The sequence below is a fragment of the Protopterus annectens genome, chromosome 4.part1, assembly GCF_019279795.1.
Source record: "Protopterus annectens isolate FY-2018-M chromosome 4.part1, PAN1.0, whole genome shotgun sequence".
Taxonomy (NCBI): Eukaryota; Metazoa; Chordata; order Ceratodontiformes; family Protopteridae; genus Protopterus; species Protopterus annectens.
The window spans coordinates 808,755,741-808,778,183 of NC_056734.1; the positions used below are offsets into that span (position 1 = coordinate 808,755,741).

Consider the following 22,443-nt stretch of genomic DNA (forward strand, 5'->3'; position numbering starts at 1 on the left):
GACCAGGATAAACAGCAGAGAACTGGGTTTGAACCATCTGCTACTGGAGATTGAAGGTAAATTGTCTGAAGAGGACCAACACAAAAGATAATGTACATTAAATGGGAGAACTGCAATGTAGCAACCCCACTTTGTGGATGGAGTAACCAAACTAAAATATGCTATTTGGAATATCACGTGCATAACTACAACTTAAATTAACATCCCCATATTCTGAAAGCATTTTGATGCATTAGGTTATCATGGCCTGTTAAGGGACCAGTATAGGTGATGAAAAATTAAGTATGACTGTTTATTAATATAGGAAGAGACAAATGAGCTGTTAACTGAACTAAATGAGAATATTGACAACATTAACATTCTCCATTTGGGGATAAATAAAACAATATGGCATATGGAAATTTCCTAGGGGTTTCAGTTGTAAAGATTAAGGGTTGTAATATAAGGTGCTGAGCTAAAAATAACTTTCTGCATCTTAAAAATTGCAATGTAAAACAATCCGTTAGCTTTACTGTGTAGCAAAGTACAATGCATTCAACTGCAGCTGTTGAGTGGGAAGAGAAGAAACTATGCTGAAACAGTATACAACTAAAAATGATAATTTACAAACTGCTGCTTAGGATAAATTATTTTTTCTTTCCTTTTTTTGTATATTAAAGGGACTTTCCTTAGTGGTATAATCTTAGCTGAAATGAAACGCAAGGTCTTAAGCTGTAAGCTTGTCAGTTTACTACTTTCAGCTATTGGTATTTCCAGCTAAGAGAAAAATGCAGAAAGGAAAGCAATTTCACTATAATGGCTTGCTATACTGCACCCCACTTCCTCAGCTCTTAAAGTGAAAACCAAAAAAAAAAAAAAAAAAAAAACAAAAGCACTTTACTGCGTTAAGCCAGTCGCTACATTGTAGCACTTGACTGATTACAGATCCATGCCTCCCCCCAGGCTCTTCCTTCTCAAGCAAAAAAGATGTGGCATATCAACCAGGTAGTTAAATGCACAACATACCCCCCTTCCTCCTGCCCAGCCATTCAGATCCAATTTTTGTGCCCTGTCCCTAGTCCTTTTTTTTTTTCCCCTCCACACACAGCTTTTAAAACCCAATACTACATTAGGTATCTGGATCGTCTGACTGCACCCCCCCAAACACTTTGCGCCCATGGCAGTTGCCCCTCTTGCCCCAACCTAGCTACACTACTGGTCTTGGTGACCTTACTGAGTTGAAGAATGCAAAAGAAGTATACTCATCCTTAAAAGGGCAAGGTACTGAATTACAGACAAGGATGTAATGCCATGGTGGTAAAGTCGTTAGCATTGTCACCTCACAGCTAGAGGTCTTCTGGTTTGATTCTCAGTTGGAGTGCCTTTTGTGTGGAGTCTGCATGTCCTCCCTGCGATCACGTGAGTTTCCTCCGGGTGTACTGGTTTCCTCCCACATTTCAAAGACATGCAGTAGGTAAACTGAACATACTAAATTGGCCCCAGATACGAATGCGCGTCCGAATGAGTGGTACGGATGAACTACCGCGGCAGGGCTGGCCACCTAGTGCAGTAAACCTTGGCTCGAAGTGATTGTCAAAGTTGAAGTGACACCCCAACCCCATGAGCAAAAAATGTGAAGAAAGGGTTGAGGATGGATGTAATGCCAACCATACAAGCAGCTGTAGCATTGCAGTAAAACACAAAGACGGAGTTGAATTATGGTCAAGCAAAAATGTAAAGGAACAGGCAGGTTAATTTTCCTGCTGGGAAGGGAAACAAGGCTGGACATGTTTAGATAGCAGTCTTATTTATTTTACATGGAAAGGCGATGACAGTACATAAATGAGCACTAGCATAGCTAGGGTGGGTCAAAGGGGGCAGCTACCCTTGGGCGCAAAGTATTAGGGTCACGATCAGGTGATCCCGATCTCTCTTTAGTAACAGTGCAGGGTAACACTGGCTTTTTAATGCTGGTATTGCATTGGTGGTCAAAGCTAAGCACTGTATCACCTTGTGTGTGGTCTAACTGTAGAAACTGCTCGTTACAAATGTAGCAAGCAGTATACTACAATTTATAAGAAAAAAAATATTGTTTTCCTCTTTTTTTTTTTTTTAAACGGAGTGCTGTAGCGCTTTGTGAATGGTATAAAGTGTAGCATATCTTTGCTACAAATATGTCAAGCAATTTGCTACAATTTAAGTTTTTTTTTTCCCTTTGTTTTTTGCTGTCAGCTGGGAAAGGAGGGGTGGGGGTAAAGCGCAGAAATGGGACCGGATTGGCTCCTGTATTTCTGGAGCACCAGTTACCAGTGTGTGAATGTTTTCATTTTTTTTTTTGCACCTGTTGGAGGGGAGGCGAGGATGGGAAGCAGGACCTAGTTGGCTACTTTAGGAGCACCGGTTACCACTTTTTGCTTTTCATTTCTTATGTTAAGGCGCACCCTTTCTGGCACTGGATGAGCCAGCTATGTTTCTGCAAATTAGCAGGACAAACATAAGGTTTAGGCTACTTACAATACACTATTACAACTTGGCTGTGTTCCCATACAGGCTATACACTACCCAAACACAGGAAAGACATGCAAACCCCACAATGAAGGCACCACATCCGAAAATCAAACCAGACAACCTCTTACTAGAAAGGTAACAGTGCTACCCATAACAGCACACTTAAGCAAACTACCAAGGAGCTTAAAGGAACTATTAAAAATCTCAGAGTTGATTGTGAACTTAAAATAGCCATAGAAACCACAAACTACATATTTAGAACCATCACCCAAATATTTTCAAAGCTAATCCTTTATAATATTGCACACACTAACCCAAAGGAAACAGTTAAGACCACAGCTGATAAATTTGTACTCCACCACAGTTACATAGCTATTCCACAATCTCAACCATCCCCTTTAATTATAATGGAACACATCCTTTTTGCCTTCTCAAAAGCTTGCACCACCTCATCCGTGGGGCCTGACAATATAACGGGTTGCCTGATCAGTGTCAAATACAGCCAGTCTGAACTGCTACTTAACATCTTGAATTTAAGCCTCTCCACTGATTATATTCCTGAAGCCTGGAAAACAGCCCTTACAATGCCATTACACAAGGATGACCTACCACAGATTCTGGTAACTATAGAAACTAAACATGCATCAAAAGACGCTGTTAAATAATTTCTTCAGTATCATTAAGAGTCTTTCCCTGTAGCTTCCAGATTTCTATGGGCATACCTTCCAACATGACTTCAGGGGTGGAATACCTGCATCCTGGGGAGAAAAAAACAGTAGTAGTTTTACATCACAAAGAACCAATTTCAATATTAAATCATGACCATGAAGTACTCATGTCTATATAAGCAAAAAAAAAAAAAAAAAAAAAAAAAGTTAGCAACAGTGTGCCAAAATTGAGAGACCTAGCTTAGTGTGGATTTGTAAAGAGGAGTCAGATATTTGATCGCATTAGAACTCTGATAATTCAGAAGGGTGCAGAGCACAACAAATTAACTATTACTACTACTAAGCTTGGATACAAAGAAAGCTTTTGATAGGGTAAGCTCTGAATATTTGTGTAGGATAACTGTTGACTTTGCATTTCCTATTGAAACAACTGAATTAATAAGTAAGATATATAAAAGAATTAGAAGCAAGGGTAAAAAGTATGTGTAGGGGGTGCTGTGTAAGTAATAAATGGAGTTTGCTCCTTGAGGAACAAATCAAGGTCGACCTCTTCCCCATCATTGTTTGCAAAAAAAAAATACACATATATATAGCGAGAGAGAGGCATTGGTAATGAAAATAAGAGGGGCAATCATTCAAGGGTTTGAGTAGAAGGTGTGACAGGAAAGAACAGCATTTTATTGCAGATGACCTTACAAATTCAAAACAGAAGAGAAGACCATTCCAAATGTTTTTGGGTTACAAAACAGCAGCTAAAGCAAAAGCAATTTCAACACCTTTGTGGACATGAAAAAATGAAATAACTAGGAGTATGGGCTTAGGAAGACTTGTAGGTAGCTGCAAAGAACAAGCTGATAGAATGGAAGATCTTGAATGTGAATCTATATATAGTAAAGATACAGGCAGCGAAAATGTTTTGTCTCCTTGATTCTACATGTTGGCCAAGTATGTTCATATCAAGTGGAAAAGTTATGGCAAGCAATAAATAAGAAACTGAAGAACTTTAAGAAGAAAAGGCATACTGTGTTAGGTGATACAAGATTAACCTAGTGATGGTGAAAGGGGGGATGGGGTTTCACGATTTTAAAGGGGTACTGTAATGCTATGCAGTTAAGACTCTTGTATACAAGTGGAAGAATATGAACCACAATGAAAAGATATGATGAAACAAGGGCAGACCACCAGATAATATAAAAGACTGTCTTCCTGGAAACAAGTGTTGGGGAGAAGAAAAAGATAGGACATTATACAAATAACATGGCCCAGAGTATAGTAAAAAATAAGCTAGTGAAGGGAAGAAATAAGGGGATTTGACTGCTAGGGCTCCCAAATAGAGAGTAAGCAAATCCAGTGGGAAAAGAACTGGAGGAAGGCAGCCAAAGGACCAAGGCACATGGGACAAATTACCCAAAGGTAGGCTAAAAATGGAAGGAAGCAAAAGGATTGGATTACATGATTGTGACAGGCTCCCATACCAGGGGACAATGTCAACTATAGACAAAGAAACATGGGTATAGGTAAGTGGCCCTAGTGGAATACCTGATGAAACCAAGAAAGTACAGTTCTGTATACTTACCATAAATGTAGATGTGAGTGTATTCACTGTTGCAGTCATCACACTTGGGTTATCTGCCTGCAGGTAACCCTCAGTCGGCCAGAATACCGGAGACTTAGTATTTCTTGTCGGTTGCTGTTGCTCCAGGACTGACGTCAGGTTGTCAGGGGGTATAAAAACAGGCAGCCGAAGCCATTACATCAATTTTTATTGCTCCAAATGTCAGGAGCCCCCCAATAGGGAGTTAGAGTTGTTGTCTTTCGGCTTTTCCCGGTTAGGGGTCGCCACAGCAGAACTCCGGTCTGCTAATGAATGGCAGTAAATTTTCACAGTGCCGAGTTGCCAGCTCGACGCCCAACCTTCAGAGAAGGCACGCCCATTCACGCATGTCTTTCGGAACGCCACTCGACCCGCAGGGAGGACATGCAGACTCCACACAGAAGGCACTCCCCGCACACTAGCTGAGAATCGAATGGGAGAACCTCTTGCTGTGAGGCAACAACGCTATCGCTGCACCACGGAGTATGGTGGGAAAATCACTACAAGTAAAAAGTAAATACCAATACCCCTGTAAGGGGTGAGTAATAGACACAGAGAGGAGAGAGAGGGAAGGGGGCTAGAGGGAGGGAAACCAGGACTGCAACAGTGAATACACTCGAACATCTACATTTATGGTAAGTGTACACAACTGTACTATGTTCATGTTTCACTGTTGCAGTCATCACACACGGGTTGATTCCCAAAGGTGAAGAAAGAGTGGAGGCAGTCAAGAAGAGTTGGGGTTGGCTAGTATGCCCTGCAGGACTGCAGTTGCAAAACCCGCCCTGGATTTGGAAAAGATGGGCAGGTGGTAATGCTTGGTGAAGGTGTGTACAGAACTCCAGGTAGCAGCTTCCAGAATGTCCCTGGTAGGGACTCCCCTGAGGAATGCTGTAGAAGTAGAAGTTGCCCTAGTGGAATGTGTTCTGACCCCTTGAGGGGTTGGTTTCCCATAGTGTTTGTAGCACAAATGGATACAGTGTGCTTTCCATTTGGAAATTGTTTTGAAATGGCCTTGCCTCTGCCCCTGGTGCAAAACTGAGTAGTAACTGGTCAGACTTCCTGAAGGGTTTAGTCCTATCCAGGTAGAATCTGAGCTGTCTGTGCAAGTCCAAGGAGTGCAGGATCTTTTCCCCTTTATTTTGAGGATTAGAGAAGAAAGTTGGCAAATGGATAGATTGGTTGAGAGCCACACTGGACACCACTTTAGTCATAAAAGAAGGATTAGTCCTGAGGAAGACCCTGCCAGCATGAAAAATAATGAAGGGCTTCACAACCATAAGTGCTTGTAGCTCAGAGACTCTTCTAGCTGAAGTGATGGCCAGAAGCAAGGTTGTTTTCCAAGAGAGGAATTTAAACTCTGCTGACACTGCAGGCTCAAAGGGAGGGACCGTGAGCTTTTCCAGTACAAAGTTAAGGTTCCAAGCAGGGGTGGGTGCTCTCCTTGGTGGCCATACGTTGTTTGCCCCTCATAGGAACAGTTTGATGAAAGGGTGAGAGAAGAGAGGTGGCTCAGTGTTGTAATGAGCCGATATGGCAGAAGCATGGATCTTAATGGAGGAGAAGGATAGGCCTCTGTGGAGTAGATCTGCTAGGTAATCCAGGATGGATTAGAGGTAAGGAGGGCAGTGCTGTGTCCTCTCCTTTAGATTGAATCCAGGAGCAATACCTTTTCCACTTATCAGCATAAGATTTCCTTGTACTGGGTCTTCTGGCTTCAAGAATGACATCCAGTATTGGCTTGCTTAGGCTGGTCACTGGGGGAGAATTCAAGGAATAAGCCAGGCTGCAAGATTCAGGGTTTGCAGTTGTGAATGCAAGATCTGTCTTCCCTGCTGAGTGAGGGTTGGGATCTGGGGTAGGTGCCAGGGTGGCACCGGTGACAGGCTGCGCAATATTGGGTACCAGTGCTGGCGTGGCCAGTCCAGGGCAATCAGGATTGCCCTTTGTCTGTCCTGTCTTATCTTGAGTAATATTCTTGAGAGAAGGGGCAGAGGGAGGAATGCATAGATTGAGAGGTTTTGCCACTGGAAGGATACGGTATCCACTTTCCAGGTCCTGCTGTAAGGTGTCCTGGTGCAGAATTTGCTGAGCTGGTGATTTCATGGGGAGGCAAAAAGGTCCACCTCTGGGGTCCCCCATTTCTGGATTAGAAGGCAGAAGGTGCTGGGTTCTAATTGCCACTCATGTGGGTCTAGGAGATTTATGCTCAAGTAGTCTGCCAGTGAAATTTGTTTGCCTGGCAGGAATTGAGCTTGCAGATGAACATGCATGTACAGGGCCGTGTTCCACACGGCCATGGCTAGCCTGCAGAGTGGGTTCCCCCCTGCTTGTTGATGTACCACAACTGTGGTGTTGTCTGTTTTTATTAGCAGGGGTCTTGGTGAGAGTAGGTATCTGAAAGCTGTTAGAGCATACTGATCAGCTAGCATCGCTTTTTGGTTTATGTGCAGATGAATTTGACTTGGGCTCCAGTGGCCCTGAATGCACCTGTCGTCCAGGTGTGCCCCCCAGGCAAAATCTGATGTGTCTCTGGTTAGGGTATGGGCATCGTGGGGTTGAGTAAAGGGAAGTCCCTTGTTGTGGTTGCATGCTGCTGCCCACCAAAGAAACTCTGTCCTTAGACAAGGTATGACAGTTTCAAGGCCCTGAGAATGTTGGCACCAAAGACTTAAGTACCACTGAAGTTTCCTCATATGCAGTCTAGCATATGGAATTAGGAGGATGCAAGAAGCCATGAACCCTAGGCCCTGCAGGATTTTCCTTGCGGACAGCTGGGTTCTGGTGGCCATTTGAGTGAAGTAGCCTGTCAGATAGGCTTGTTTTTCTGGAGTAAGGAATGCCATCTGGGATGCTGTGTCCAAGCTTGCTCCCAGGAATACAATCTTTTGACTGGGGACTAGTTTTGTTTTCTTTTCGATGACAGTGTGCCCCAGGGAGGTTAGAAGGTTCTTTACAAATGTCAGGTGTTGCAACAGCTTTTCCTGACTGTCTGCCTGAATCAGGCATTCGTCCAAGTATGGGTAAATTTTAATTTTTCTCTGTCTGCAATAAGCAATGGCTGGAGCCAGGCATTTTATGAATACTATGGGAGCAGTGAATAAGTCAAAGGGAAGTGCAGAGAACTGAGGATGCATATATCCTGCCCTGAAACATAGGTATTTCCTACAGGAGTCCCTGATAGGGATGTGCAGATAGGCTTCTTTTAGGTCTAGGGTGGCTAACCAGGCATCTTTGGACAGCACAGGAAGAAGCTGATGAAAGGTGAGCATTTTGAATTTCGGTACCACCAGGAAGGTGTTTAGAGTGGAAAGATCTATGATTGGGCGCCACGTGCCCTCTTTTCTGGGTACCAGGAAAGTCTGGAATAGAACCCTTGACCTATCTGTTCTGCAGGCACATGATGAATTGCCCTTATGGAGAGCAGGGATTGAACTTGGATTTGTGCCTCTGCCCACTGGTTTGGAGGAAGGTCTGGGAACCCTTTTGAGGTTGGCAGTAAGTGGAAGTAAAATTTGTACCCCTGGGATGCAATGTTGAGGACCCATTGGTCTTTGGTGATGGAGGTCCAGTTTTTTGCATGATGGGCAAGTTTTCCTCCTAGGGGCACGAGCAGTTGGGCAGAGGTGAGGAGTGGAGTTGAGTGTGAAGGGGTGGCTTAGCATGCCCTGTTTTTGAAGTGGAGGCACTCCATTACTTAGATCTCTGCATACCCTGAGACTGTAGTCTGGGGGGTCCGTTTCCCCTGGGTCTAGTCTGAGATGGCTTTGAGGGGGCTGGAAAGGACCAATGCTACGAGGGGCAATGCCTACTGAAACTAGGAGGCTGCACTTGCAAGAAATCTTTGTCTGCATAGATTTAGCTTTTTCTTCCATCTTTTTTAGAACCTCTTCTGTTTTAGTGCCATATTGTCCTTATTCAAAGGAGCATCTAGTAATTTTGATATGACATGGTCTGGCAAGGTCTGCTCCTTAAGCCAAGCATACCTTCTCAGTACAGAAACAGTGACTGTTGCCCTGCAAGATGCTTCTAGGGCATCAAAGCCACATTGCAAAGTATGCTTGCTGACTTGGCTTGCAGATTGCATAAGCTCTTGTAATTCTTTATTTTCTGCACAGTCTGTAAGGGTAGCTAATTCTTGCTTAATAAGTTTCATAGTATGTTGCTGTTACTTCAGCATGTGAAACTGGCAATTTAATGCCCTAATGGCGAGAGTTGCAGAGGTGTATACTTTTTTACCCCGTCTGTCTAAAGTTCTGGAATCCCTGTCCGAAGGGGTGGGATTCTTAGCTGTAGTTGCTTTTATGCCTTTAGGCCCCTGGGAGATGACCTCTGGGTCAGCAGTAGGATTTTAGAAACGACATTTGAGAGAGTCAGGAACTCTGCAGTACCCGTCTGGTTTCCTAGGAGCAAGGGGTAAAGTATCAGGAGTTAGACTGGATTCCATAAGGACATCATCCACAACATCCAGAACTGGAGGTATTGCTAAAGGTCTATGTTGTGGCAAATCTAAAAATTCTCAGTCTCTTTTTGGACTGAGGATAGTCTTGGCATTCCCAGTGGAAATGCTCTCTTAAAGTATGTAGGGTTTCACCAAAAGAAAAACCTCTGGAGGTGAAGCAGAGGGAATGGATTCCTCTGCATCTGAATCCTCATAAGCAGATAAAGGCAGGTCTTCATATTCAGGAACCTCAGAGTCGTCGGACTCTTGGTCTGTTAAAGCTGCTGGGGACAGGTCTCTTTCTCTTAGCAGGGGAAGGCTGGCTTCCCCTAATCAGCATAATCAGGTGGTCTGCCATTTTAAGCATTTGATGTTGTGGCAAGGAAGCAGGTGCTTGAGAGGTTGGGTCGTCGGTTTTTTAGGCATAGCTCATACTCTTGGCCTTAGAAACTCGGTAGTTTTAAACAGAAGTGAAGACGCGAAAGAAGTCTGTGTCAAATATTGGTAGTGCGAAGAACTTCCTCGGAAGCCAGTGCCTGCACAGCGGCTCTGGACCCATCCAAGGTAGAGACATCCGCAGGTTCCGTAGTCAAAGAAGAGTCTAGCGGCATACTGGACTCTGAACGGGTCTCGGTAGCGGCCTGTGAATCCATCAAAGTGGGCATCAGGGGCTGGGAAAGCACCTCACTGAGTACCAGCGAACTGTTGACTAGCTTAAAGGAAGCGTTGCCGGCAGTTTTGGACCTGTGCGGTCTGTATCTTTATCCTTATGTTTTTCCAGAAGATCGGTAGTTGGATGGCTTACCGAAGCCATTTTGGAATACGGAGATCAAGAGCGAAAGTATTTAGTGACAATAAGAGCCTGACGACGAATAGTTCGGGTGCTGAACAAAGCACAAAACAGACAGCGAGGTATGTCGTGGTCTGGGCCTAAACAGGTGATGCAGTAAGAATGGAAATCTCAGTGTGGCATTTGCTTTCCACAGGCGAGACAATTAACTTTTTCCGACGTCGGTTAGAGAAAGAAAAAAGGATCCCCAACGGGGTACTTAGCTTTAGAAGACTTCAGGATGATTCAATTCGGAAATGAAAACTCAGATAGCGGCAGACTGGCACTCATGCAAACTGCTTCTGCTTCGGGCTCCTCGGCAAGAAAAACTGATGTAATGGCGTCGGCTGCCTGTTTTTATACCCCTGACGTCAGTCCTGGAGCGAAAGCAACAGATGCAGAAATACCAAGTCTCTGGTGTTCAGGCTGAATGAGGTCTACCCGCAGGCAGATAACCCAAGTGTGATGACTGCAACAGTGAAACAAGAACATCAGACAAGCCTAAAAAAAGGAGCAACTTCTAGGGAATGTAGAATTTTAAGATATAATAAAAAAATCAGAGGAACTCAGGCAGGACAGGAATTAATGGTTGGGTGAACAGTTTAGGAGAGTTGCATGGAAATGCTTACATAGATATTTTTATACCCCTGTAAAGAATTGTAAAGCATCTCCCCTTGGGTTCACAGTAACAATGGAAGCATGCAGGAAGTAAGATTAGAAACTGGGAGCATACTTTCTGGGAGTGTGCAGAAATGACTGTTTAAAAATGCAATACAGAATGCCCTTGAGCAGATGCTTGGCAAACAAGCTGAAGTTACTTAAGTGATGATGCTACTAAGTTGGAGTACTGGAACTAGAATGACAAGACATAAGACCTTAAGTATATTAGGAGCCAAAAATGTGATAACCAGAAAGTGGAAAGTCAAGGGTTAGACCCACCTTGCAAAATGTGGTATGTATTACACAAACAAAATGAAACAGTAGGAGGAGGGCTTGTTATATAGGTGAAAGAATAAGATGCATACCTTTAAATAGAGTGTGCGGGATCATTACTTTCACAAAACGGACTGGGGGAGATGAAAATGACAAAAATAAGAGTAGCGAATGTCATGCACATTTACTGGTTGGAACAAAGTCAGTAGTTTCAAAAGTTTATGAAAAAAGAAAAGTGAATATGTGAATCGTGTAATATGATGATTTTGATAAATGCTGAGCTTAATAAAGCAGTGCTAAAAAAGGCCATGAGCATTGTAGCATGATCAAACCTACTAGTCCTAAGAAAGTGCAAAATGAAGCAAGGAGTGCAGTATGCATGATGCCATTCAGAGATGCATCCATTTACTGTACCTATCACAGCACTCATACCAGTAACAGCCTCAAAAATCACTGCCAGCTCTATTACACAGCTTTATAGGTTCATAGGTAGGTACTAGGCTATCGGCCCAAGGGCCTACGTAAGCCTAGCCAGCAAGGTTCCATAGCTTACGCCACCCAAGAAAGTTATTTTCCTGTGCCACTGTCGAGCAGACACAGAAGTGATCCCCGGGGTGTATTTCCTATTTCCCATCCACTCATCAAGATTTTTCTTGAAGTGTGTTAATGAAGAACTTTGCTTGACATAGATGGGTAGCTTGTTCCAGAGTATAGGAAGTCTCTGGGACAGGAATCTATCCCTCCAGTGTGTCCTGTTTATTGTGGTGACAAGGTTTAGGTCCCTAGAGCGTGTAGCTTGGAGGGATTGGGATTTCTTTAGGTGCAGCATGTCCAACAGCTCTGGGTTTGACATAGCTTTATATGTTAGGCAGAGATCACCTCGGAGTAGGCGATATGCTACTGAGTAAAGCTGGAGTTTTTTGAGGCGGTCAGTGTAGGGTATTTGTTTGAGGCCAGTAATCCTCTTTGTGAGGTACTTCTGTGGCCTTTCCAGCTGCTGCAGAGGTCTTGTGAGGTACATTCCAAAAGGGGCGTTGTACTCTATAATGGGTCTAATGAGTGACGAGTAGAGGGGAACAATGACCTCTTTTTTCCTGGATGAGAACCCTTTTATGATGAGGTGTGCCACATAGGACTTCCTGACTACTGTGGCAATGTGACTATCAAAGGAGAGACTACTGTCGGTCTCATCACGCATTCAGTGATAAGTAGATTGCTGCCTATGTGGTAGTTCATGGGTACAGAGTTTTTACCAAAGGGGATGACACTGCACTTTTTGGCATTGAGCTTGAGGCCATGGCTCTGACACCAGGCATCTGTCTCAGTGAGGCCCTTCTGTAGGATGTCCACATCATTTGGGGACTTGACTATGGCTCCCAGTTTGCAGTCATTTACGAACTTCGTTAGCCAGAGGCCTTCTGTGTTAGCCTGTAATTCACAGAAGTAGATACCAAACAGGAGTGGTCCCAGGACGGAACCCTGTGGTACTCCACTTGTCACTGCTTTGAGGTCAGATTTGGAGTTTGCAACTTTTACAGTGTGGGTTCTGTCAGTGAGCCAGTTGGCAACCCATCTTGTGACATAGGGATTTATACCTAAGTTTAGTGAGTTTAGCTATAATTCCAGAATAGGGGATGGTGTCGAAAGCCTTGGCGAGGTCAAGATAAGCTGTGTGAATCACCTTACCCTCATCCACGGCTTTGGTGACTGCCTCAAAGAAGTCGATCAGGCTCAGGAGGCATGATCTGCCTTTCACAAACCTGAACTGGGTGGGATCCAGAGTTTGGAGGTTAATAATGTCTTTGTTTCTGAGTTCCATGATGATATCTTCCATGGCCTTGCAGATCAGGCTCGTCAGGCTAACAGGTCGATAGTTCCCAGGATCACTGGTGTCGCCCCCTTTATGGAGTGGGATAACTGTTGCTGTGTGCCATTCAGTGGGCACAAAGCCTGATGCAGGGCTATTATTGAACATGGTGCTTAAGTGGGGAGCCAGTTCATGTAAAACGCAGCCTGGGATGTTGTCTGGTCCCATGGATGCTGTGTTTTTGGCTTTAGAGAGTGCAGCTTTTTCCTGCGTAGTTGTGATTACAGGGACTCTGCATTCTTCCTGTATAGATATGAGCCTTTTAGGGGGTGAGAGGGGAGTAAAGTTAGCACTGAACCTATCTGCCAAGATGTTGGCAATATCAGTTGGTTCTGTAATTTTCATGCCTTTGTGCTGTAACTCAGAGCAGATCTGGGTGTTTCCATCTAGATTCTTGACATAGCTATAGAATGCTTTGTGGATGTTCTTGGATTTAGTGGCGATTTTGTTTTCATAGCTAGCTTTGGAGGATTTTATAAGGGATCTCAGCTTCTTACTGAGGCTGACCAGAGAGCTCCTCCACTCATGGGATTTAACTCTCTTTTGGAACAGTTTCTTCCTTTTGTTGTACAGCTTGTTTATGGCAGGGGGATACCAGATTGGCTTCCTTTTTTTTGGAGGATAGCATCTTGGTTCTGTTTGGGATAGCACAATCCATGCACTCGTGTAATTGCTTATAGAGTGCATTTGTGTAGGATTCAGCAACTGTAACTGTATTTGCCCATCTGCATGGGTGTCATGAAGTTCACCACTTCTGTCTTAAGAAGCATGAAGTTGGCTTTGGAGAAATTTTTTACTGTGGTTTCCTTAATGGGGGTGGGGACGGGATGTGGATATCAAGGGAGATAAGCTTATGGTCAGATCAGACCAACGAGGAGTTGACTTCAGGTGTGGAACACTGGTCACTTATGTTGGTAATGACTAGGTCTAGGATATTGTTGCCCCTGGTGGGGGTGTGGATAAGTTGATCTAGGGCATTGGAGTTTATGAATTCCAGAAAGCGTTGGGCTAAGGAGTTGGTACACGAGTAGTTTTCCCAGTTAATGGTGGGTTAGTTGAAGTCGCCCATTATTAGGGTGTTTGGTTGAACCCTAATATTTTCCAGTACATCAAGAAAAGAGGAGTGGGAATCCTGGGGCATGGGGGGGATCTGTAGCAAGCTACAATTTGGATTGCAGTTTTGCCCAGAGTTAGTTGCACTTGGATAACCTCAGATGCATTATGCTGAGCAACTAGCCTGGAGGTGTGGATATCCTTAATGAATATGGACACACCTCTGCCTTTGGTGTTTCGGTCCAGGTTACATGGCCGAAAAGTGTGGTATGAGTTATAGCCTGGTAGTGCAGGGGTGCTCTCTGGAGCCTTGAACCAGGTCTCAGTCACTGCACAGATATCGATGTTCTCCATTTTAAGGAGTGCCTCGAGTGAGTGCACTTTGAGATTTAGACTTCTAGCATTGAGTAGCATTACCCTCAGTTTTTGTTTGCCTGTTCCTGTCATGGTGGTGAATTTATTTGAACCCTGCCTAAAAAAGGCACTATAGGGGCAGCAAGAGCCTTAGCCAGTATCCGGAATCCCAGGGGCGACAAGGTGCAGGCCATCTGTGGCAAAGCATCGTGGTCCGTCAACCACGTCATCCCAAGCAGACAGATACTGGATCCCCATAGAATGATACCAGAAGCTTAGCCAATTGTTGAAGTCAATCATTTTATCCTTGTACTGCGGTATCATTCTGGGCTATGGCAGAATGCTACTCAGGGCTAGGGTCATACCTGCCTGGGCTTCAAGATTGGAGAGCTCTTCCATGTCTCTTCATGTAGTCCACGGCGGTACGTCTCAGGTCATTCACACCAACATGGACAATGACAGAGTCATATTTGTACTTGTGGAGTGACCTGAGTGCGTGGGTTATGTGGCAGATCCTGGCACCCGACAGGCAGCTGACAGTAACCTTCTCCTTGTTTAGCCTGGTGAGTGGGACATCAGTGTGCCTGACTATAGAGTCACCTATGACTAGTGTGTTGGGTACGTTGTTTTGCCTTATTGGCTGTGGTTGAAGTGGCACACCGAGTCTGTGGGCTAAGTGTCATTTGGGTTGTGTTGGGGGATGGAGGTTGCTTGCGTTTCTGCTTTGGAGGTCTCTGTTGCTTAGAAAGATTATTACTGAGAGCCTCCGCGAATGTTTTTGTGTTACTATGTGTGGATGTTTGTGGTGTAGATTTAGTGAGACTATGTGATGAGTGTGGTGTGGTGCAAATGTTTACCTTCTCCTCATGACTGTCAAGTTCAGTCTTGGTTGGAGAGAGCTTTACCTCTAGTTTGGCTAGATAAGTGCATCTCTCACAGGTTGTAGTGTTTGGTGGTAGGAGGAGGGTTGTCTGTGTACATGAGGCAATTTCTACATTGCCTCAAGATGCCCAGATTCATCAGAGACAGGAGAGAACACTGGGAGCTGACACTTGGACATGCCTGAATAAAAAAACTATTTTCCTCTAGATAAGTCAGGAAAGTGAGTACAAGAGCTGTTTTTCTCTAAGCAAACGAGAAAAGTAAGTACAAAAACTGTTTTCCTCTAGGTAGTGAGGAAGATTGAGTGCTATAGTAATTAGTTTATTTAATGCTTACAAGTTCTGAACAAGTGCTGAGCATGAATAAGCAAATTTAAGTGCTAAAACTAAAAATCTGTATCTGCACTAGACGAGTTACAGGACAGAAACAAGTGCAAATGCAGGCTTTCAAATCAGAAAGTTGAGAGAGATGGAAGATTGCCCAAATGGCCAATAACTACAATTTCTGGGCCAGAACCACTCCTTATGTGGTAGACAGGTTACCTAGTGCTTACCACTCCCACTGATAAGCTAGAAGGCTTCCCTCCAACACAGAAAGGCTTGGGGGGCTCAGAAGCTTACATACAGTCCTGGACACAGCAAATCTGTAGCTGGAACACTAGTTACAGGAAAGGTAGGAAACAGGCTTAGTTTTTTTTTTTTTTTTTTTTTTTTTACAGAAAAGTAGCAAAAACAGTAGTAAAAACAATTCACATCCAGTGCAAGCTAGCACACTTGAGTACGCAGCAATATTAGACCAAACAGTTAAAAAAAATGCAATTAAAAAGGACTAAAAGCAAGTGCAGAAAAAGTTTATTAGGTAGAATGTGGTAAAGAGATGGGACTGGGGGAGTGTCCCAGATCAAATCTACAGTGGGGCGGGCAACTGCAAAAGCCACCAAATTTAAACTACAAACCAAAAATAGGGATGGGTGGGACAAAACAGTTTCAACAGAGATCTAAGCAACAACTAACAGTACAAACTTTAAAACCAAAAAAATATACTCGGCTCTGTATATTTGCCGATCAGTCTCTCAGAACAGTGAGACAACAATTTGAACAGAGATCTAAGCAGCAATTAAACTCTATAACCAAAAAAAATGTACAGCAAAGGGACAAATGTCAGTGCTCATTCAAGAATTTGGCTTCCCTGAGACAGTAATACAAATCTTAGTCCAGACACCAGCACACCAGCACCTTGCTTGACTTTCATACTTTGATGATCTTGGTACAATGCATTCCAAGTGATCAAAAGTGATACTTTGGACTTAAATACCACTCACCACAGTGGATATACAGCTTTCTGGCAAGCACAGGAGAAATGAACAAAGAAAGAAAACACATCACCTGTACAGTGATATCTTACCTGTAGCTTCCTTTTTGTGACCTCTGAACACCTGAAGCTCTTCTTTTAAATTCCTGATGTCAAATAGTTTACAGAGGTGATCACGTGATGCAGTAAGTAGCCAGTTTCCATTCAAATTCCACTTTACTTCCATCACAGTGTTCTTATGTGCATGCCTAAAGGATACAGAATAACATGAAATGCAAAAACAGGTAACTGAGGAAATTAAGCCTAAAGGGTCATCACATGAATGCTTCTCTTACCATTGCCTTTGCTGTACTATTGGAATAAAAAAAATACACGAGAAATGCAATACTCTCCCTATTTTAATGCCTAAAGAATACATCAAATCATCAAGACTCACATTTCAAGTGATTATCTATAATGGAAAGCCAAACAGTTCTAGGAGATAAAGCAGTGTACAACTATCCAGCTACAGGGAAGGAGGAGTATAACAAGTGCGCAAGTCCAAAGGTGGGCAGGAGAACCCATGGCGCAATGAAAGTGATGACCGGCGTGCACCGGCCGAGGCAGGACCCCCCCACCCCGTGTGAAGGGGGGCACACCACTGGCTCATCTCACCTGTCCTATCAGGGAGGTGGAGCACGAGTGTAGCTGGTGGGAGCCGAAAGATGGTGAACTATACCTGGACAGGGCGAAGCCAGAAGAAATTCTAGTGGAGGTCCATAGTGGTCTTGATGTGCAAATTGGTTCATAGGTTCATAGGTTTATACTAGGCTATCTGCCCTAAGGCATTTATAAGCCTAGCCCAAATTATTGTGGCTTACGCCACCCCTTATATGAAAAAATACTGTGCCCATTAGTTTGTTGTGCCTCTGTCCAGCAGTGACACAGAGATGATTCCTGGGGTAAACCTACGATCTCCCATCCACAGGTCTAGATTTCTCTTGAACAGAGTCAGCGAGGTGCTCTGCCTCACATGGACCGGGATTTTATTCCACAGCATAGGGAGTCTCTGAGTGATAAATCTATCCCTCCAGCACGCCCTATTTATATCCGTGCTAAGGTTTAAGTCGCTTGCTCTAGTGGTTTTGGTGGATTTGGATTTTTGAGGTGGAGCATGTCCATTAATTCCGGGTTGGACATGGCCTTGTATGTCAGGCACATGTCACCTCTGAGCAGACGGTATGCGACTGAATAGAGCTGGAGTTTCTTCAATCTGGCAGCATATGACAGATTTTGGAGTCCCTTTATCCTTTTGGTGAGGAACTTTGGGGTCTCTCCAATTGCTGCAGATGTCGGGTGAGATACATCCCGAATGGGGCATTGTACTCGATCATTGGTCTGATAAGTGAAGAGTACAGGGGAACAATGACCTCACTAGATCTGGATGTGAATCCCTTCATGATCAGGTGGGCAATGTAGAAGGTCTTTCTAACCACTTTAGCAATGTGAGTGTCAAAAGAAAGGCCACTGTCAACCTGGGTCTCCAGGTCCCTGATAACCTCTTCTGTGCTTAGTGGATTGCCACCTATATGGTAGCTTGGGGTTACCTTGTTTTTCCCGAAGGGTATGACTATACATTTTTGGCGTTTAACTTCAGGCCATGGCTCTGGCACCAGCTATCTGTTTCCGTGAGTCCCTTCTGAAGGATATCCGTGTCCGATGCACTTTCCACTATGGCGCCCAGTTTGCAGTCGTCTGCAAACTTTGTCAGCCAAAGTCCTCCCATGTTGGCCTGTACTTCTGAGAAGTAGATGCCAAACAATAGGGGCCAAGGACCGAGCCCTGTGGGACACCACTTGTGACCGGCTTGGAGTCTGACACAGCGCCAGCAACTCTAACCCTGTGGGTTCTGTCCTTAAGCCAGTTTGCAACCCATCTTGTGACATATGGGTTTACATTTAAGCTGGTAAGTTTTTCTACAATACCCGAGTGGGTATTGTGTCGAAAGCCTTTGCAAGGTCAAGGTAGGCTGTATGGACTGCCTTTCCCTCATCAATGGCCTTGGTGACGGTTTCGAAGAAGTCAACCAAGTTCAAAAGGCATGATCTTCCCTTGACAAAGCCAAACTGGGTCGAGTCCAATGTCTGCAAGTCCCCTATATCTTTGTTTATGAGCTCCATTATGATCCTCTCCATAGCTTTGCAGACTAGACTTGTTAAGCTTATGGGGCGGTAATTACCAGGGTCCATAGAGGCACCGCCTTTGTGGAGTGGGACCACAGTTGCCGTACGCCACTCCTTGGGCACGTATCCTGTGGTAAGGCTGAGATTAAACAGCTGCCTTATGTGCGGGTTTAATTCCTCATTTAGCTCGTGTAGCACACAGCCGGGGACACCATCCGGTCCCATTGATGCTGTGTTTTTAGCTTTAGAGAGAGCAGCTTTCACCTGCGCATTTGAGATGTCCGGGAGGCTACACTCGGCTGGGATAGTTATCTCTCCTTTAGGGGAGAGGGGTGAAGTTTGCACTGAACCTGTCTGCCAGTATGTTGGCAATGTCTGTGGGTTCAGTGATTTTTGTATCATTTTGGACTAATTCTGAGCATATCTGGGAGTTTCCACCCAGGTTCCTAACATAGCTGAAAAAGGCCTTATGATTGTCCTTTGAATCCATGGCAATTTTTCTCTCAAAATTGGCCTTAGTTGATTTTATGAGTGCTCGTATTTTTTACTAATAATGATCAGGGGTGACTTCCCTTTTATGGATTTTGTTCTATCATGTAATAGCTTTCTCCTCTTATTGTAAAGTTTGTTAATGGCTGGGGTCCACCAGACTGGACGCTTGCCCTTTGTGGAAAGAGTCTTGGTTTTATTTGGGATTGCCTGATCCATGCAGTCCTGGAGGTGTTCATAGAAGGCATTTGTAAGGGCTTCCGCAGCTTGGGTTGTGGTTTCCTCTGGCTCAGGGGCCTTGAAGGATACCACACCAGTCTTGAGTAGTGTGAAGTTTGCTTTAGAGAAGTTCTTCACTATGGTCTTTTGCTTGGGGTGGGGGCGGGATGTGGATTTCCAGTGAGATTAGTTTATGATCAGATCTCACCAATGAGGGATATACTTCGGTGTGGAGCATTTTGTCCCCATGTTTGTGACAATGAGATCTAGTATATTTTCTCCTCTCGTGGGAACAGTGACTAGCTGTTCCATGGCATTTGAATTTATGAACTCCAGGAACCGTTGGGCTAGAAAGTTAGGGCTTGAGTAATGTTCCCAGTCTATATTCGGGTAGTTGAAGTCACCCAATATGATGGTGTTTGGAGATACATTTATACCCTCCAGTGTCTTCAGGAAGGCTGTGTGGGGTTCCTGAGATTGAGAGGGTGGCCTGTAGCATGCTACAATTTGTAGAGCAGTTTTGCCTATGGTTAGTTGCACCTGGATGGTTTCCGAAGCTTCATGCGTTGCCACCAACCTGGAGGTGTGAGTATCCTTTATGAATATGGATACACCCCCTCCTTTTGTGGTGTGGTCCGGGTTTTGGGGCCGGAACGCATATGAGGTAAAACCTAATAGTGCCGGGGTGCTCTCAGGAGCCTTGAACCAGGTTTCAGTTACAGCACAGACATCGATGTTCTCCATACTGAGAAGGGCCTCGAAAAGCGTGCATTTTGAGATTTAGACTTCTGGCATTGAGCAGCATTACCCTCAGTTTCTTCCCATTTTTGTTTTCTAGGGTGGTAGGTTTAGAATTTGAGCCTTGCCTAAAAAAGGCACTATGGGGGTGGCAAGAGCCTTAGCCAATATCCGGAATCCCAAGGGTGACAGGTGCAAGCCGCTCCTTGCAAAGCAGCGTGGCTTGTCAAGCATGTCATCCCAGGCAGACAGACACTGGATCCCCTTTGAATGACACCAGACATTAAGCCAATTGTTAAAGCTGATCATCTTGTCTCTATATTGTGGCATCATTCTTGGTGAAGGAAGGATACTGCTCAGGGTTAGGGTCATACCTGCCTGGGCTACATAATCAGAGAGCTCCTCTATGTCTCTTTTCATGTAGTCCAGGGAGGTACGTCTCAGGTCGTTCACACCAGCATGGACAATGACTGTGTCATATTTGTACTTGCCATGGAGTGACCCGAGTGCTTGTGTTATGTGGCGGATTCTAGCGCCCGATAGGCAGCTTACTGTGACCCTCTCCTTGTTCAGCCTGGTGAGTGGGACGCCAGTGTGTCTGACTATGGAGTCACCTATGACAAGTATGTTTGGTGTTGTATTTGGCCTTAAGGGCTGTGACTGCTTTGCACACTGCTTTTGTGGTTTATGTGTTGCTTGTGGGGTGTCTTGAGGTAGCAGTTGTTTGGGTGTCTGCTTTGGAGGCCTCTGCTGTTTAGGTAAATTTTTACTCAGAGCCTCCGAGTATTTCTTTGTGTGTTTATGTGTTTGATTCAGTGGAGTGGTAGCATTATGTGAGGCTGGTTTTGTGGTGTGTGTAGTTGCCTTCTCCTCCTGTCTGGTCTTGCCAGTCCTGAGTTGAGAGAGCTCAGCCTCCAGTTTGGCTAAATAGCTGCATCTCTCGCAAGTATTTGTGTTATGTGGGAGGAGGAGAGAGTTGTCTGTGTACATGAGGCAGTTATAACATTGCCTCAAGATTCCCAGATTCACCAGCTGGACCGGAGAGGAGATTGACAACTGACCTTTGGACATGCTAGAATAATATTGGGAAATCCTTAATTGAAAACAAGGGCCAGTGGGGAGTGAGGGTGTAGTGCTTTTAATTTTTAGTGCTGACTTATATAATTGCTTTAGTGAGCAAGTGCCAGGTAACTTGAGTGCAATGTGTTACAAGTAACTAAATGCAAAACGACAAACAGTAACTTTCTTTCAAGTGAAACAAGGAAATAAGTACAGTAAGCAATGCAGATATCACTAGTGATCCACAGAAGCTGAGAAGTTGCGTATTAGGTGGAATTAGCTTCCAGGGAAATAACAAGCAAACAAACAACAAGCATATAAACAAAGCTAGATTCAGTAGGCCTGGATCTAGTCTATGTTAGAGCAAACAAGGTGAACCAATTTCAGTAAGATACAGTTCAAATATTCAGGCACTATAAACCTTTAACCAGAAAATTCCCAGCTCAGAAGGGCAGAGTCCAGCCTCTTCTCCCACAAGAGTGCAGACCACGAACCTTCTTAATGTAAAATAACTGGCCTGAAGCCCAAGTGCCTAAACCAAAACTAATACACTTGGACACTGGGCTCTCAATCAACAGTTCCCAACTTAGAAGGATGAAAGCTACCTGTCCTGCCACCACAGTGCTTGCCACAAACCTTCCTAATGTAAAACAACTGTTCTGAAGCCCAAGTGCTTAATCCAAAAGACTTGAATGATAGCTACACTTTAATCAAGTTACAACCAAGCAGTAATAAATACCATTGAATACTTTAGAGAATGTCTGGATTAGTGCTCAAGTTACACAAACAAAGCTAGATCCAGCAGGTCCGAATCCAGTCTATGCCACAGCAAACAAGGCGCACCAACTTCAGTAAGGAACAGTTCAGATATGCATGCACTATAAGCCTTTAACCAGAAATTCCCAGCTCAGAAGGGCAGAGTCCAGCCTCTCCTCCCACAAGAGTGCAGACCACGAACCCTCTTAATGTAAAATAACTGGCTTGAAAGCCCAAGTGCTTAAACCAGAATTAATACACTTTTAGAATAACAGACACTGAGCCCTCAATCAGCAGTTCTCAACCTAGAAGGATGTAAGCTACCTGTTCTGCCACAACAGTGTAGACCACAAACCCTCTCAGTGCAAAACAACTAACTGGTCCGAAGCCCAAGTGTTTAAACCAAAAGGCTTAGAATGAGTTACACCAAGCAGTAATAAATACAATTGAGTATTTTAAAATGATGCAAAAGTAAAAAGAAGTAGGTAAAAACACAAGTACAGTAAAAGCAGATGAAATTTTTTTTTTTTTTTTTTTTTTCTGAACAAGTGCTGAGATCAAAGAAACAGATTTGAGTGCTGAAACTAGAAAACTGGCTAGT

General features: G+C 44.2%; 1 protein-coding gene across 3 annotated transcripts in view; it reads right to left on the reverse strand.

Annotated features, from left to right (window-relative positions):
• The window catches only part of WDR33 (WD repeat domain 33), a gene marked incomplete at its 5' end in the record, with an annotated part of 1,521,229 nt that overhangs the window by 744,193 nt on the left and 754,593 nt on the right, over positions 1-22,443 (reverse strand). For all 3 annotated transcript variants that reach the window (XM_044070565.1, XM_044070566.1, XM_044070564.1), the window contains 1 exon segment: positions 16,513-16,667. In XM_044070565.1, the coding sequence (XP_043926500.1) occupies positions 16,513-16,667 (155 nt within the window).